The 14,891-nt window shown below is 45.7% G+C and overlaps 1 protein-coding gene across 1 annotated transcript in view; it reads left to right on the top strand.

Annotated features, from left to right (window-relative positions):
- Positions 1-14,891, top strand: part of Gga (ADP-ribosylation factor-binding protein Gga) — a 66,584-nt gene that overhangs the window by 27,688 nt on the left and 24,005 nt on the right. Inside the window, exons 7-10 of the mRNA XM_089587917.1 lie at positions 612-749; positions 2,923-3,004; positions 6,306-6,428; positions 10,530-10,673. Of these exons, the coding sequence (XP_089444043.1) occupies positions 612-749; positions 2,923-3,004; positions 6,306-6,428; positions 10,530-10,673 (487 nt within the window). The remainder of the gene's footprint in view (positions 1-611; positions 750-2,922; positions 3,005-6,305; positions 6,429-10,529; positions 10,674-14,891) is intronic.

Raw genomic sequence — 14,891 nt, 5'->3', positions numbered from 1 at the left:
GAAATAAATTATTTTTTCACCTAAGTAGTATATTCCGGCCTCAAGAAAGGAAATTTGTTAGTGAATGTGAAAGGGAATGTGAAAGACTAGCAGGTCAGTTCTTACAACGATGTGGAGAATTCCGTACAAAGTGTCAGTTTTGTTAGAAATAATAACATCGAAATGTTCTCGTGTGTCAGGTAAACACCTTAGGGATCGTGGAATCGCTTTGTGTTTGGAAGATTCACATTACGCTTGAAATTGAGCAAAAAAAATCGATGTTTTCACTCGCGGCAAAATCTGTCTGCACAAAAACGGTGCACAAAGTGCTACCTAGCTCACTCTTATGGGAAATATTATTTACTGCATTCGCTACATGGTACAAAAAAGCAACTTATTTGCAACAAGAAGGGTACTCAATTTGACTGAAATAATGAAATCACTGTTAAGTGCTCCAGTTTCTCAGAAAAAGCTGTAAGTTTGCCGCTTACACAATTGTGTACAAAGCGCCTGAAAGGGTTATACACCGGAAAATACGGTTCTAAGCTGGGCTCTTTATTGACCTAGCAGGCACAGCCCCGGCTTGTTGGTGGCCCCTGTTTGCACTGGCATAAAATATCGCTCCCACGCAGGCGGACCGGCGCATGGAGATGTTGGCCCGCCGCACCACGGAGATCGAGACGGTGCACAACAATGCCAAGGTGCTGAAGGACATGCTGGCCAACTACCGGCCGGGAGAGACCTCCGCAGAGGAGAAGGATCTCATGAAGGTGGTGACACTGCTGCTGCTGCTGCTGCTGCATGGTGGACTTCTCTTGCACCTTTGCACACACGCTATGAGCAACTTGATTGACCTGAAGCTTGGTGGTGGGCTTTTCGGTGGAAACCTGTCTGGTGCGCCAAAAATGAAAGCTGGGATGTTCATGCTTCAGATGTGGCACCATACAGGGTCTGTCCTGAAAGTAATGAGACAAGTTGCAGCGTGACGCGTGCATGCACTAGATTGGGAAAGCGCTTTTGGGGGAAGGAAGGGGAGCCTTCAGCTTCACAGTGCGCCAGCTTAGTTGGTTGCGAGCAGGCGAAGCGAGTGGACGTCTTCGAGCGTGTACCCGTGTTTCGTCGCTGCGTCAAGGAAACCATGGAGCGAATGCTGGAACAGCGCTACGCGGTGAACCTTTGCAATGAACTGAGTAAATCACCTACCGAATTAATGGACGTGATCAAGACAGCATGTGGGAACGATGCGATTTCCAGGTCGCGTGTTCTAATGGCACAAAGCATTTACAAACGGCCGTGAAGACGTTCACGACGAGCAACGGTTCGGGCACCTGTCGATGACGGTTACGGACGGTAATGTTGACTGTGTGGTCCTGAACGCCTTCGCGGCCATTTTTAAATGCTCTGTGCCATAGGAACCCTTGCGATCTGGACGTTGCATCATTACCGCATGCTGTGAAATGTCTCGGTGGGTGATTTACTCAGTTTATTGCAAAGCTTCACGTCGTAGTGCCGTTCTAACGTTCGCTCCATGGTTTCCTCGACCCAGCGACGAAACAGGGGTACATGCTCGAAGACGTCCACTTGCTTCGCCTGCTCGAAGTCAACTGAGGTGTTTGCATTGTGAAGCGGAAGGTTCCCCCCTCCTTCCCCCAAAAGCGGTTTCCCGATCTAGCGCATGCGCGCGCCCCGCCGCGACTTGTCTCATTACTTTCAGGACAGACCCTGTACTGTGTTGGCAGCTACTGCTTTTTTCTGGCGCACCCTAACAAATGTGGCATGCACGTGCAGCATCGGGTGTGTGGTGCTGCTCAATATGCGGAGCCTTTGCACTTGCCTGTAGTTAGATATACAACTCGAGAATGAAACAGTTAAGTTTCCAGGTTTCCATTCTATATTTGTTGCACAGTATGGAATCCCCTTAAGTGCGGAAAGTATAAAACTCAAATGTGGAATCCGCTCGCCTTCCAAATTTTGTACGCTGCTACTTTTAAGGGGGACGAGGGTCTTAAAGCTAACTTTTTTATTTATGGCTAGAATCTCATGAAATTTTGCACACAGATGCATTTTTCTCTTCCGATTCCAAATATGTAATCATGCTTGAGCTGGTGGTCTTAAATCTTACAAAATCTAGAATGTAGTTAGGTAATTTCTTACGCAGCTTTAATGAACTTTCTCATTGCATTTTGTTGCTTTTATTTGCATGAATCGATAGCCAGGGAGTTCCCATACCCGATGACATTTTTCGTTTTTCTCTAAAAGCATGTCCTCCTGATATACTATGTTGAGAGTAAAAGGTCGCAGTATTTTACACTGCAGCTTGTTAAGCTAATTGTAAACTGCTATTTAGACGTGGCCAAACCAAAAAGATAATAATGTCATCGGGTGTGGGAATTCGCTGGCTATCAATTCATGTAAGGCCGCCGCGGTGGCTCAGTATAGTTACGGCGCTCGGCTGCTGACCCAAAAGACGCGAGTTCGATCCCGGCCGCGGCGGCGGAATTTCTTTGGCGGAGAAATTCTAGAGGCCCGTGTACTGTGCGATGTCAGTGGACGTTAAAGAACCCCAGGTGGTCGAAATTTCCGGAGCCCTTCACTATGGCGTCTCTCATAGCCTTAGTCGCTTTGGGACGTTAAACCCCATAAACCAACCATCAATTCATGTAAATAAAAGGGACAAAATGCAATGAAATTACCTAATTACACTATAGAATTTAAGGTAACTTTTGATCTAAGACCACCAGCTCAATTATGACTACATTTCTGAAATCAGAAAAGAAAAATGCGTCTGTGTGCAAATTTTTCGTGAGATTGTAGCCACAAATAAAAATGGCAGTTTTAAGACCCTCGTCCCCCTTTAACTAGACTGGGGCAAAACAAACACGACCTGCCTGTGAGCCGCGCTGGGGAGCCGTAAGGTGACTCCCTTTCTCCCGTGGTGTGCAGGAGCTGTTTGAAAGCTGTGAGCGCCTGCGGCCCAAGCTGTTCCGGCTGGCCGGAGAGATGGAGGAGAAGGATGAGGGGCTCAGTGAGTGGCTGCCTGCTTGCTTGCTTGCTTACCTGCGCTTGATCACCTAAAGGGAACGGCTGTCCTTTGTGTGCCTTCCCAAGGGGTGGCCGAAAAACTCGGCTCGCGTCAAAATAACTCCGTTCAGTGATGTCAGTTCATTTTAATTTAGTTCAACTTCGACGCCAGAACTGTAGCATGTTCGGCTACTACAGCGTCTCAGCCTGCTCTGGAAATATCGCGTGTTGTGGAAATAAACGCACGCCGTAAAATACTTCTCTCAGCTAAACGGGCGCATTGTTCAAGCTCAAATTTCGTAGAGAAATGGCATTTGGTCGGCAGAATTGTTTTATACCACGTTTGCTTGGGGTACTTATCTGTATCGAACAGAATAAATCGGATATTCACAACGTCTGCGGCAACGACGAAGGAAATTAAGCCACTCTGTCAGCGATCGCACCGGTGGCGCCACCTTGTTTGTTGGTAGTGAAGATTTAGCAAAGGAGGGATTCGGGAGGTTTGAAGACACTCTTTCAACTGGTTTGTTAATGGTCACAGAAAACTTGGCTTGGCCAAACTAAGTTTTCAGCAAACTGAGTTTTCTGTGACCATTAAAAAAACCAGTTTAAAGAGCATCTTCAAACCTCCCGAACCGCTCTCCTTTGCTGAATCTTCACAGCCAACAAACGAGATGGCGCCACCGGTGCAATTGCTGACAGAACGGCGTGATTTCCTTCACTGTCGGCGCAGATGATGTGAATATGCGACTTTTTTGATCAACTTAGGCAAGTAACCCAAACAAATGTAGGATGAAACAATTCTGTCGACAAAATGCCACTTCTGTGCGAAATTTCAGCTCAAACAATGCGCCCGTTTAGCTGGGAGAAGCATTCTATCGCGTGCGTTTATTTGCGCAACACGCTATATATTCTGGTGCAAGATGTTAAGTCCTGTATATTTGTGTGCATAAGTTGACTCCGGATATTTTGACTTTAAATATAAGCCGATGCATATGCCCCCAACTCGGGAGGATGGCATTGCTGCAAGGCCAGCCCTGTTTCATCTTACCTTCCACTGTGCTGGCTGAATAGCGGCAGATCGAACCATCCAACTGCCAGTGGTCCTATGGTTTCGGATTGCGGCGTGACGCGCGCTCCAGAGGTTGATGGAAGCTTTCTCTTGCACTGTGTACCGCTTGTGAGGGATAGCGACTGCCAATGTGAGCGAGTTGGGTAAATGGCGTGCAGTTTGAATTTTTGTTGTAGAGCTGAGCAGCACACCAGTGAAACGATGTTTAATGCTTTGGCATTGGAAGCCTCACTACAAAGAAAAGGTGGTGTCTGGCGTGGCAGAGGTTGGATGGTGGCGGGAAGAACCCAGAGCACACCCTGATGTGGGTGGAGGGTTATTGCTACAGGAACAGCCGGGCGGGTGGCTACCGACGAAGGTGGAATCAGTTTTCGCTGAACAAGGCACTAAGCGGGCAACCTCGGCTCTTCAGGCAAAGAGAAGACCCGATGCTAAGGCGTTGCCATCACATAATGATAATTAAGCCCCCCCCTCCCCCCCTTAAGGCGGGACGAGGGTCTTAAAACTGACCTGCTTATTTATGGCTCGAATCTCATGGAATTTTGCACACAGATGCGTTTTTCTCTGCTGAGTCCAAATATGTATTCATAATTGAGCTGGTGGTCTTAGATCAAAAGTTATCTTAAATTCTACAGTGTAATTAGGTAATTTCTTACACAGCTTTAATGAACTTTCTCATTACATTTTGTTGCTGTCAATTACATGGATTGATAGTCAGCAAATTCCCATACCCGATGACATTCGTACTTTTTTTTGTTTAGGCCATGTATGAATAGCAATTTACAATTAGCTTAACGAGCTGCAGTGTCAAATACTGCGACCTTTTACTCTTGACGTAGTATATCAGGAGGACATGCCTTTAGAGAAAAACGAAGAATGTCATCGGGTATGGGAACTCTCTGGCTATCAATTCATGTAAATAAAAGCAACAAAATGCAATGAGAAAGTTCATTAAAGCTGTGTAAGAAATTACGTAATTACATTCTGGACTTTGTAAGATTTAAGACCACCAGCTCAGTTATGATTACATATATGGAATCAGAAGAGAAAAACACATCTGTGTGCAGAATTACATGACATTCTAGCCATAGACAGAAAAGTTAGTTTTAAGACCCTCGTCCCCCCTTAATTGTTCTTAACACATGGAGCTCTATGCATTATGCAAGGAATGGGCACCAACGTGGGGCGTTTACTACTTGCAGCTTGGCCCCCCCACAAATAGGCTGACTCTGGCTATAGGTTGAATGCTTGCCTCATGTCAGTAGGTTTGCCTCTTTTCTTTGCCCTCTTTGAAAAGATTCATAGGATGTGAGCTGCTGCAGCGGCAGAACTTGGGATGCGAAATGAACATCTGCTGCGAGATATTTTTCTGTTCTTGGTGGCTTTGGTGGAAGGACTGTTCACTTTCAGTTAATAGACACTTTTAGTTGCTGCGTACGTAGCGACATTGTGTACGCAACGCTCACTACGTTCCGTACACTGTAAAGGACACCCCCGTCACACTTATAGTTGGCCGTACCGCCGCAGAGCAGCCGCGTAGCGCGTTGTGTTGTGTCGCCATCTAGTGACAAACACTGAAAGCGCTGTAGCGCTCGGCTGAACATTTTTCAGTTTCTGACAATATGAATAGTATATTACTGTTTTTAATAGAGGAAAAAATGTATAATGTTTAATGAAGTGCAAAAGTAGGCACATGACTAAAAAAATTATTCGACAAGTGCGGTTGCTATGACGATAAACGTACACAACGTTAGTTAGGCTTTAAAGGTCAAAAATCGCCTTATTATCTGAAAAACAAGGGGCATTTGTCCCTAATATTTTGGCGTGTGGGTGAGAGTAGACAAAATAAAAGCTAACAGCACAGTTTAGAGCGAGCCATCGCGTTGAAGAAAGCAGCGGCGAAGTGAAATCGGTCCGAAGCGGGCGAGATGGTCGCCGCCATGTTCTCTACGCAGCACATAGCGTCCCGCGTTGCGTACGCTACGCTGTGCTTTACAGCGGGCGGGCGTCCGCAACGTGCGGCTAGATATGTTGCGTTCTGCGCATGCGCATTCGCTACCCGTGGTGTCGTTGCATACGCAAGCTCACTGCATACGTCCAACTAAAAGTGTCTATTGTGGCCAGGTCTTGTTGCCACATTCTCCTAGACTGGGGTGTGGAACCATTTTTGCCACCATTTGTTTTTAGTCGAATGTGTGTGCGTTCCTAATAGGCATGCGTTCTCTTTCTCCAGACGAGATCTTGACTGCCAACGATGAGCTGACCAATGTGATCAACATCTACAAGAAGACCATGGGGCTTGAGCCTGCCGTCAATGGTGGTGGGGGTGCTGTGGCCACCGCCAGTGATGCCCATGGTACGTTTCTCGTGGTGCGAGTGCTACAACACCCTAGTCTCAGGTTTCGCAGATGGGTGTCTGTGCGAAGCCTCCCTCCGTGAGCTTCAGGTTGCTCGGGAAGAGCAACCTGGGTCTCGCACCTGCCATCGCTGGGCAGTGGCGCATCCCTTAACCGCTGCACCAGGAGTGGCATGAAGACTACCAGCAATCATTGAATGTGGAGCATAGAATAACCAGTTCCGCATATATGGGCATTAACCCAGTAACACTATCGCGTCATACATAAAGGGACACTGAGGAGAAATTGAAGTTGGCTTGTATCAACAGAATACCAGCTCTTGATTACAAAAACGCCACTCATACTGACAACAAAGCTCTTGTAACCTAGAAAAGAGCAGGAACCAAAATACAGGTATCGCCGCCACAGGCCAAACTCGCAAGTACAAGCGTGGGGACGTCATAGGACAAAACAGTGTTGCTAGAACCAACACTAGGACACGAGAAGACACGAATCACTGAGGCGCAGCCAATGCATGCGCAAATCTCCTTGACGTCGCCAGATGGCGCCACGTGCCCGGCAGCTACGCGCGCTCCTGAAGCATCGGGACCAATCAGCGCCTGTTTTCCAGCGGTAGGCGGGCTCCCGGTATTCCGCTAGTGGTAACAAGGTGCACGGTATGCTACAGGTGTCTATTTGCGAGAACTTCGTTGACGACTTCGAGAACGAGATCCATCGTAACACTGGCAAAACGCCAGTGCAAACGTAATCAAAGCGACTGTAGCGACGGCCGCAATAGCCGATAGATGCCTTCAACGTGCGGCCGGCGGTAGCTTTCTTTTCGGCTGCTGCTAGGCCGCACTGCTGGCCGCCAGAAATCACGGAGTCTGCGGTACGACATGCGCACGTCATGTTTCACGTCACTTAGTCCTGTGTCGTCATAGCAGAATCCCAAGTTTGAATCAGAGCGGCGGGAAAAACTTTTTCAACTTCGAATCCAGATTTCTTAGAAATAAATGCATCTTTCGCTGCCGGCCAAGTGGCAACAAAGCCATGACATTGTGAACTACCGGATTTTGCTTTAAAAAAAATATTAATAGTGCTCTCCTCAGTGTCCCTTTAAGGGGGGACGAGGGTCTCAAAGCTAACTTTTCTATTTATGGCTAGAATCTCGTGAAATTCTGCACACAGATGTGTTTTCCTCTTCTGATTCCAAATATGTAATCGTAATTGAGCTGGTGGTCTTAGATCTTACAAAGTCTAGAATGTGATAAGGTAATTTCTTACGCAGCTTTAATGAACTTTCTCATTGCATTTTGTTGCTCTTATTTACATGAATTGATAGCCAGGGAGTTCCCATACCCGGTGACATTCGTTTTTCTCTAAAGGCATGTCATCCTGATGTACTGTGTCGAGAGCAAAAGGTTGCAGTATTTTACACTGCAACTCGTTAAGCTAACTGTAAATTGCTATTTATACGTTGCCTAAACAAAAAAAGTAAGAATGTCATTGGGTATGGGAATTTGCTGGCTATCAATTCATGCAATTAAAAGCAACAAAATGCAATGGGAAAGTTCATTAAAGCTGCATAAGAAATTACCCAATTACACTTTAGAATTCAAGATAACTTTTGATCTAAGACCACCAGCTCAATTATGGCTACATTTTTGGAATCAGAAGAGAAAAACACATCTGTGTGGAAAATTTCATAAGATTCTAGCCAGAAATAAAAAGGTCTGCTTTAAGCCTGGTCTTGAAAAAAAAAAAAATTATTAATGAAGTTGCAGTTAAGAAATCTTCAGGGAATATGTATTTTTGTGTGCCAATTCTAAACATGTCATTTAATTTCATGTACAACAATTCCTTGAGCACTTATGTAATTTTTGTGCATGTATTTTGTGAAGAGCGCTGAAAAATATCTCTTGTGGGAAACTTGCTGTAATGCATGCCATTGGGTTCTCTTGACACCAAGGAATGCAATAAGGGTAAAATTGTCTTCCTGCCTATCATAGAACTTAACTTATAGGGTTTCGAAGTTGTCGCTTCAGAAATGAGAAGGAAAGTGTGTATTCTTGTTTCTGAAGTGGCAGCTTCAGTACCCTATTACTCAAGTTCTATGAGAGCCAGGATGATAATTTTACCCTTATTGCATTCCTTGGTGTCAAGAGAACCCAATGGCATACATTTCAGCGAGTTTCCTGCAGCAAATTTTCTTCAAAGCTCTTCGCAAAATACTTGCATAAAAAGTGCATAAGTGCTCAAGGAATTGTTTTACATGAAATTAAATGACATATCTAGAATGAGCGCACAAAAATACATGTGCCCTGTAGATTTCATAACTATGACTGGATCAATAAAGTTTTCTTTTCATGACCAGCCTTCCCCCTTAACTCTTTCGCTACCGCGCCATAGGCGATCGTTCGCATATGATCGATTCAAATCGCCCGCGCAAAAAAGCTAATTTTGGAGCGTTGTGGACGTGCTCCGCCATCTAGTTTGCGAGCTCAACAACTGCTCTTTCGATTGCAGCCTTGGTTTCAGTGTTTTGACATGAGGGGGCGCCGCGAAAAATAAAACTTTGAACGGCCGCAGCACCGTCAGCCGGAGAAAATGGCGTCCGCGTCGCCGCGCGCTCCTCGGAAACGAAAGCTGACACCGAGCACGTCGGCCGGTTCCGGTTTCGTTTTTCGCGACGAAAGCAGCGGTTATTAGTCGGGCAACAATGTACAAACGTTGGATTTCGGTTTCGGCAGCGAGACTTCGCCTCGGGAGCCTGGAACGTCAACGCGTACTTGCATGTAAGTTCTGTTTTCGTTCGCTGTGTGTTTTCTGCGGTGCATACGGTTTGTAATTGATGACAGTGGTTTATTTTTGTGCTTCAGGGTCTTGAAAACGTATGGCGAAGACAGTTTGCCAAATGCTCAAGGTCGCGTCGCGTTTTTCAACCAAGACGACAGCTAGGTGTCCATATCGGCACATCGCTGCGGAGCGCCGCTCGGAGATTCGCTCGAGTTCTAGACTTTTTTTTGATGCTCTTCACGGCGGAAATGATGAAGATCGTGTGCGGAAACACTAATAAGTATGCATGGATGAAGATTTTCAGCAAATTCGGCGTGACGGCTCATGGGAAGACGTGAATCTGTTGGAGATTCTGATGTTCATTGGAATCATCATATACATTGGAATTGTTGACCTGCCACGACTGTATCTCTACTGAAATACCAGAATAATCTATTCTGGCCCTCTGCCATCAAAAATAATTTCTCAAAATTGGTTTTTCGCTTTTTTTCTTTTTGTTTTTTTGCACGTAACGGACCCGGATGATTCAGTGGCGGCAGCTTCTATTGGCAACACTTGAAAAGTGTCCTGGCTTTTGAAGCACATCGATAAAACTTATTTCATCGATCCTGATGTTTTAGAGCTTGCCTAAAATGCCAAATTTTATCAGCTGGCTTTCAGGGAGCAGCTCATTCAAGAAATCTTCGGGTATGATGAGGGAAAAGAAGTCCACGCCCCCAATCCTCTCATAGAATCTATTCAACACCAACCGAAAAGAATGAAAAAAAGAAGAAACTACAAGCTCGGCTATCAGAGAACAAGGGAGGAACAAAGATAAAACCTTATGTGAAGCACTTGTCAGTCTACCTCTACTTCACATCTTCACCTCTGACTGCTCTTCACAGTGGCACCACAGTCATGACCCCTGACTTGACAAGCCATGGAAAGTGCAGTAAATTTTTCTCATAGCTGAAACTGTGAATAATGACAGCTATAAACATGTGCAACAGTTTGTATATTCCAGTTTTCCTCTAATCAAGTTCGGGCTTAGTGCAGCCGGTAATTTGTGTTTTTGCTATTTACTTTTTTTGTGTTTTTAGCAAATTTCACAAATAAATGTTCATTTACTTTTGCACACACAACTCTGGTGTTTGTTTCATTCAGAAGTGTAACTAATAAGCTACAATTTCATGCATTGCAATATGTGCTGGGTGTATAAGTTCTTGAGAAAAAAAATTTTCTTTCAGTACGCTCCAAATCGTGCATTTTTCCGCGGTAGCGAAAGAGTTAAGTCCGACTTCGCTGATCTCTGTCTGAAGCCTGTTGTGTGGTTGGACGTGCAGCTGTGCCTACTACTGCGGGGGTGCCGGCAGCAGCTGCAGGCTCTCTGCTGGACCTGGGCTCACCCGGTCCAGACGTGCGTGGGGAGCCCAGCAAGAAGGGCCTCACTGACCTCAGCCTGCTGGATGACCAGCTGCTAGCCCTGGGTGAGTGGTGCACTCCCGATCATCTGCCGCACCCTGTCCACGAAGGGGAACTGCGGGTGGTCTCTGAAGTTTGCATGGATTTAAGTGTATGTCGAAGGGAAATATCAAACTCCTTGAGAGCACTGTGCAGAAAAGGTGGCTGCGTTGTTGAGAAGACCAGAAACGGAAGCCATACTGCTGTGGCACCACAAGGACAGGGACAGAGTGACAACAGCACAAGTGCTCACTAACAACTGACAAAGTTTATTAACCCTTTGAGGGTCGAATTATTTTGAAGAAAACTTTCCCAGGTGGTCAAATTACTTTATTGCGGATCTTGAATCTACAAAATGTATATAATCGAAAATAAATAGTAAAAAAAAATTAGGAACAGTACTTTGGTGACAGCATCACTCACAACTGGAAAATGTTCAATAGAATAGAATAGCAACGGTGATAAGCAAGCTAAGAGCAGCACCAATAAAGATAGAAATCAACTTTCGCCACCTCTGCAAAACAGTGCCCACAAAGAGAAAACACGTTTCGCGTGACTCCGTTGCGATCCCGCGGCGGAATCGAAACCGCGTAGGCGCGTTGCCACAGAGGGCGAGAATACCTCGCGAGCAACGGTGATAAGCAAGCTAAGAGCAGCGCCAATAAAGATAGAGATCAACTTCGGCAGCCCCTGCAAGATAGTGCTGACAAAAAGAAAACTCAAATTTCGCGCGACTCCGTTGAGATCACGCGGCGAAACCAAAACTACAAAAGGGGTGTTGCCGCAGTCTGTGCCGCCGCGCTAAAGCTAGACATAAGTTCTGCTTATCTCCGTAAGAAGGCAGCACAAAATTCAAACACTTCTTGTAAGTCCTAAGAGGTGGCAGCACCCCCCAGTGAGCACACATTGTTCTTTTGGCGCAAAATTTCAAACGGAAGATCGAAACCGTACCCGTACGGCAAAGACCTTGCGGGACAGAAAACCGCCGCCGTACATATACGGCACAAACCTTCAAAGGGTTAAAAGCACGAAATATATGGATAAAACCAATGGTTACATGCACAGTCATAACACGGTTACAAAGGTTACAGGCAAGAGCACACGTGAAATCACGACGAATCTACCTGTTATCATAGTTTAGTGTTCTTTGAAGATAATCAACCTCGGCGTCAAGCAGTAGCAAGGAACATCTTCAAAGAACACTAAACTATGATAACAGGTAGATTCGTCGTGATTTAACGTGTGCTATTGCCTGTAACCTTTGTAACCGTGTTATGACTGTGCATGTAACCATTGCTTTTGTCTACATATTTTGTGCTTTTAATAAATTTTGTCAGTTGTTAGTGAGCACTTGTGTTGTTGTCACTCTGTCTCTGTCCCTGTCCTTGTGGTGCCACAGCAGTATGAATTCGTACCAACTCGCCCAATTCTCAACCCTTTCAAAAATGGAAGTCCTGAAACCTTCGCATATTCAGATCGCCTACGAGAAATAACTGTTGCGACGTCATTTCTGCGATGCTAATTGTCAGAGGTGGCACTGCCAAAGACCGGAAATTTGGCTGGAAATCGAAAACCGAGTGACAGCGGCGAGGTGCAGGCCACCTCCCACTATTTTGATGGGGACTCTCTGCTGCATCGTGTGTGTCTCGTTGAGGCTTCGTGGGTGCGAAGGGAACTACGTGAAGTTACTGAGGTCAGCCGCAGACCGCAGAGCAAACTGCTGATCATGCCCACGCATGTTTACATCTGCGGCGATAATGCGATCGTGTGGCCCTCGGTGCATTGTGTGCGAGCAGCGGTCGCTCTCTAACATATTCATTGTGAAATGAAATTCACTCAGATGTGATATTTGATATATTTTTGAAATGAGATTGTGATATTTTGATATGAAATTTTTCACTCAGATGTGATATTCATTGAATATCACATCTGAGTGAAAAATTTCATGCGCATTACTCATCAAACGGCGCATTGTGCTGCTGATTATCGCGTGTTTGTTGACTAACTGTGCAGTAACTGTGATTGCAGACAACCGTTGTGATGAACTCTGCCGTGGTTGTTGCAATTTATACATTCATGAAGGCTTGCTGCGGGTTGTAAGCAGAAATGCATTAGGATACATTCCACCCTACTGTGGTCTGCTTGCCTGCCAGCAGGGGATGTACCGTATTTTCCGGTGTATAAGATGCACCCTTTTATAAGACGCATCCCCCATATATGCAGGCTGTCATTGAAAAAGTTATTATATAAGACGCACCCGTGTATAAGACGCATCCCAATTTACCCAGTTAGGCTAGTGAGGCTTAATTAAACATGCTTGTGCGACCATTGCAAAATGCACCTTACCTGTGAGAAGTTCTTAAGCACCGCTAAGTGATCGAAAAAGGCAACACTCACGCCATACCCACCCACGTTTTAGCAAAAAAAGAAAAAAAGAACGAAGGAACTCTCCTTATGTCCATAAGAACATTTTATATTAACTTAAAACCTTCGAAGCCTTGATCTTAAGATGTGCTATCAAAAAGCACGCCCATTTCTGGAGGCGACCCAGCTGAAACATTTTCTTAGCACTACGTACGTACTATGTACACGGAGCAAACAAAGTTTCAAAGGGTGACTGAAAGAAACGCCGGCTTGTCTTGACAATGGCGAGAAACGCGATTGTCACCATCTTTTGGCATTTCACATTACTTTTGCTTGGGGCCTGCGCAACGGTCACGGGTTTATGATTCCAGAAGTTGTCATCCCCACCGTTTAATAATAAAGTTGCTCTCGGTGGTCCCCGTATTGAAGTATTAACCGTGTTAAAACCGCGTTATTGGTTGTGATGTTTTTCCGGTGAAAAAAGCTTGAACATGGACCTGAGTATTTTCTGAACTCGCAAAAAAAGAACAGAAAAAGTCGCATATAAGACGCACCCTTGTATAGGACGCACCAGCAAGATTTTTGAAAAAAAAGCCGCGTCTTATATACCGGAAAATACGGTACGCGTAATGTTGATGAACATGCATCAGCTCGTTGAACTTTTTTTTTTTTTTTTCCGGAAAACCCTGCCTTGTGTGTGCCGGCACCTCACGTACTGCGTGCATGATGACCTGGGCTCGGAGATTTTTTTTAAGCGAAAGCTTCACTGCGAGACCTCGGACTTCGATCGCGGACCATGTAAATTTGACCTTCAGCTGAGTTAGAGGTCAAACCATGAAAAAGAGAGAAAGAAATTGAATCAATTTTTAAGTCTGGGAGTCGAACCCGTGGCTACGCGAACAGATTTCCTTCATGGGCCGCTCAGCGAGACCACTAGGCTGTCGCCGCAGCCAACACGCCTCATGTTAAACTGCACCACACTTTCGCGCTGTGCATTGGAGAGCGTCGTCTGCATCAACTTCCATCTGCTCCATCCCGCGGCCCTGCCTGCTCACTGTCGTCTTCTACGCAGCACAAATCCATGCTTTCGCTCCGATTGGAATGCAGTAAACATTCTGTCTAGGTTTTTTCTTCAACGAGAGGCGATGTTGCTTGTACAGTCGTGGGTAAAAAAGATTAGCACACATGATGAAACACCAGAGCGCCGGAATGACAACGCGTGGCGCTGTGGGTGGCGAAGAGGCTGATAACGAGAGTGCCGGGCTGTTCCCATTCTACAGTATTAGGGGGGTTCAGCGGACTGCCACGGACCAGCAAAATTACTGGCTAAAGGCAGTGCTATCATCTATTGTTCCCGCGAGTTCCTTTTGACAAACCATCGCGGACATAAAAAAAACAGCAATAAAAAGAGGTCATTTTTGCTCATGATAACTGAGCCAAAATAAATGCCGCAGGCACAGTCACATAGGGTCGGCACTTCAACGCTCGGGCGGTGCACGCTTGATAAAGCTTACTTCCTGCCGTCCCCCCCCTACGCAGCAAACATGGAAACGGCCCGTTAGGCAGGTCTGCGCACCGCAGCGCTGCGTGGTGAGATATACGAATTCTAATCGCCAGTGATCTGTGCTAATATTTTTTGCTCGCAACTGTACGTGGTACTTCGCAGATATTTTTCAGCACATGTAAAAGCATACCCATCTTTCCGCTGTGCAGAACATGGAAGAACATCTGCTCGCATAGCACTTCATACGTTGATGATGTGCATGCATGTGCTTGTCTGCATGAGTGCTTACTAAAAATAAACAAACAAACACTTAAAAGTGTCATAGCCCCCGCAGCCTGGACAAAAGTAGCCGATTTGACGACTGAAGTGAGAACGA

This window comes from Amblyomma mixtum, chromosome 4 (genome assembly GCF_055824585.1).
Source record: "Amblyomma mixtum isolate Tamu chromosome 4, ASM5582458v1, whole genome shotgun sequence".
NCBI lineage: Eukaryota > Metazoa > Arthropoda > Arachnida > Ixodida > Ixodidae > Amblyomma > Amblyomma mixtum.
This window is presented reverse-complemented; position numbering and strand designations above follow the sequence as displayed.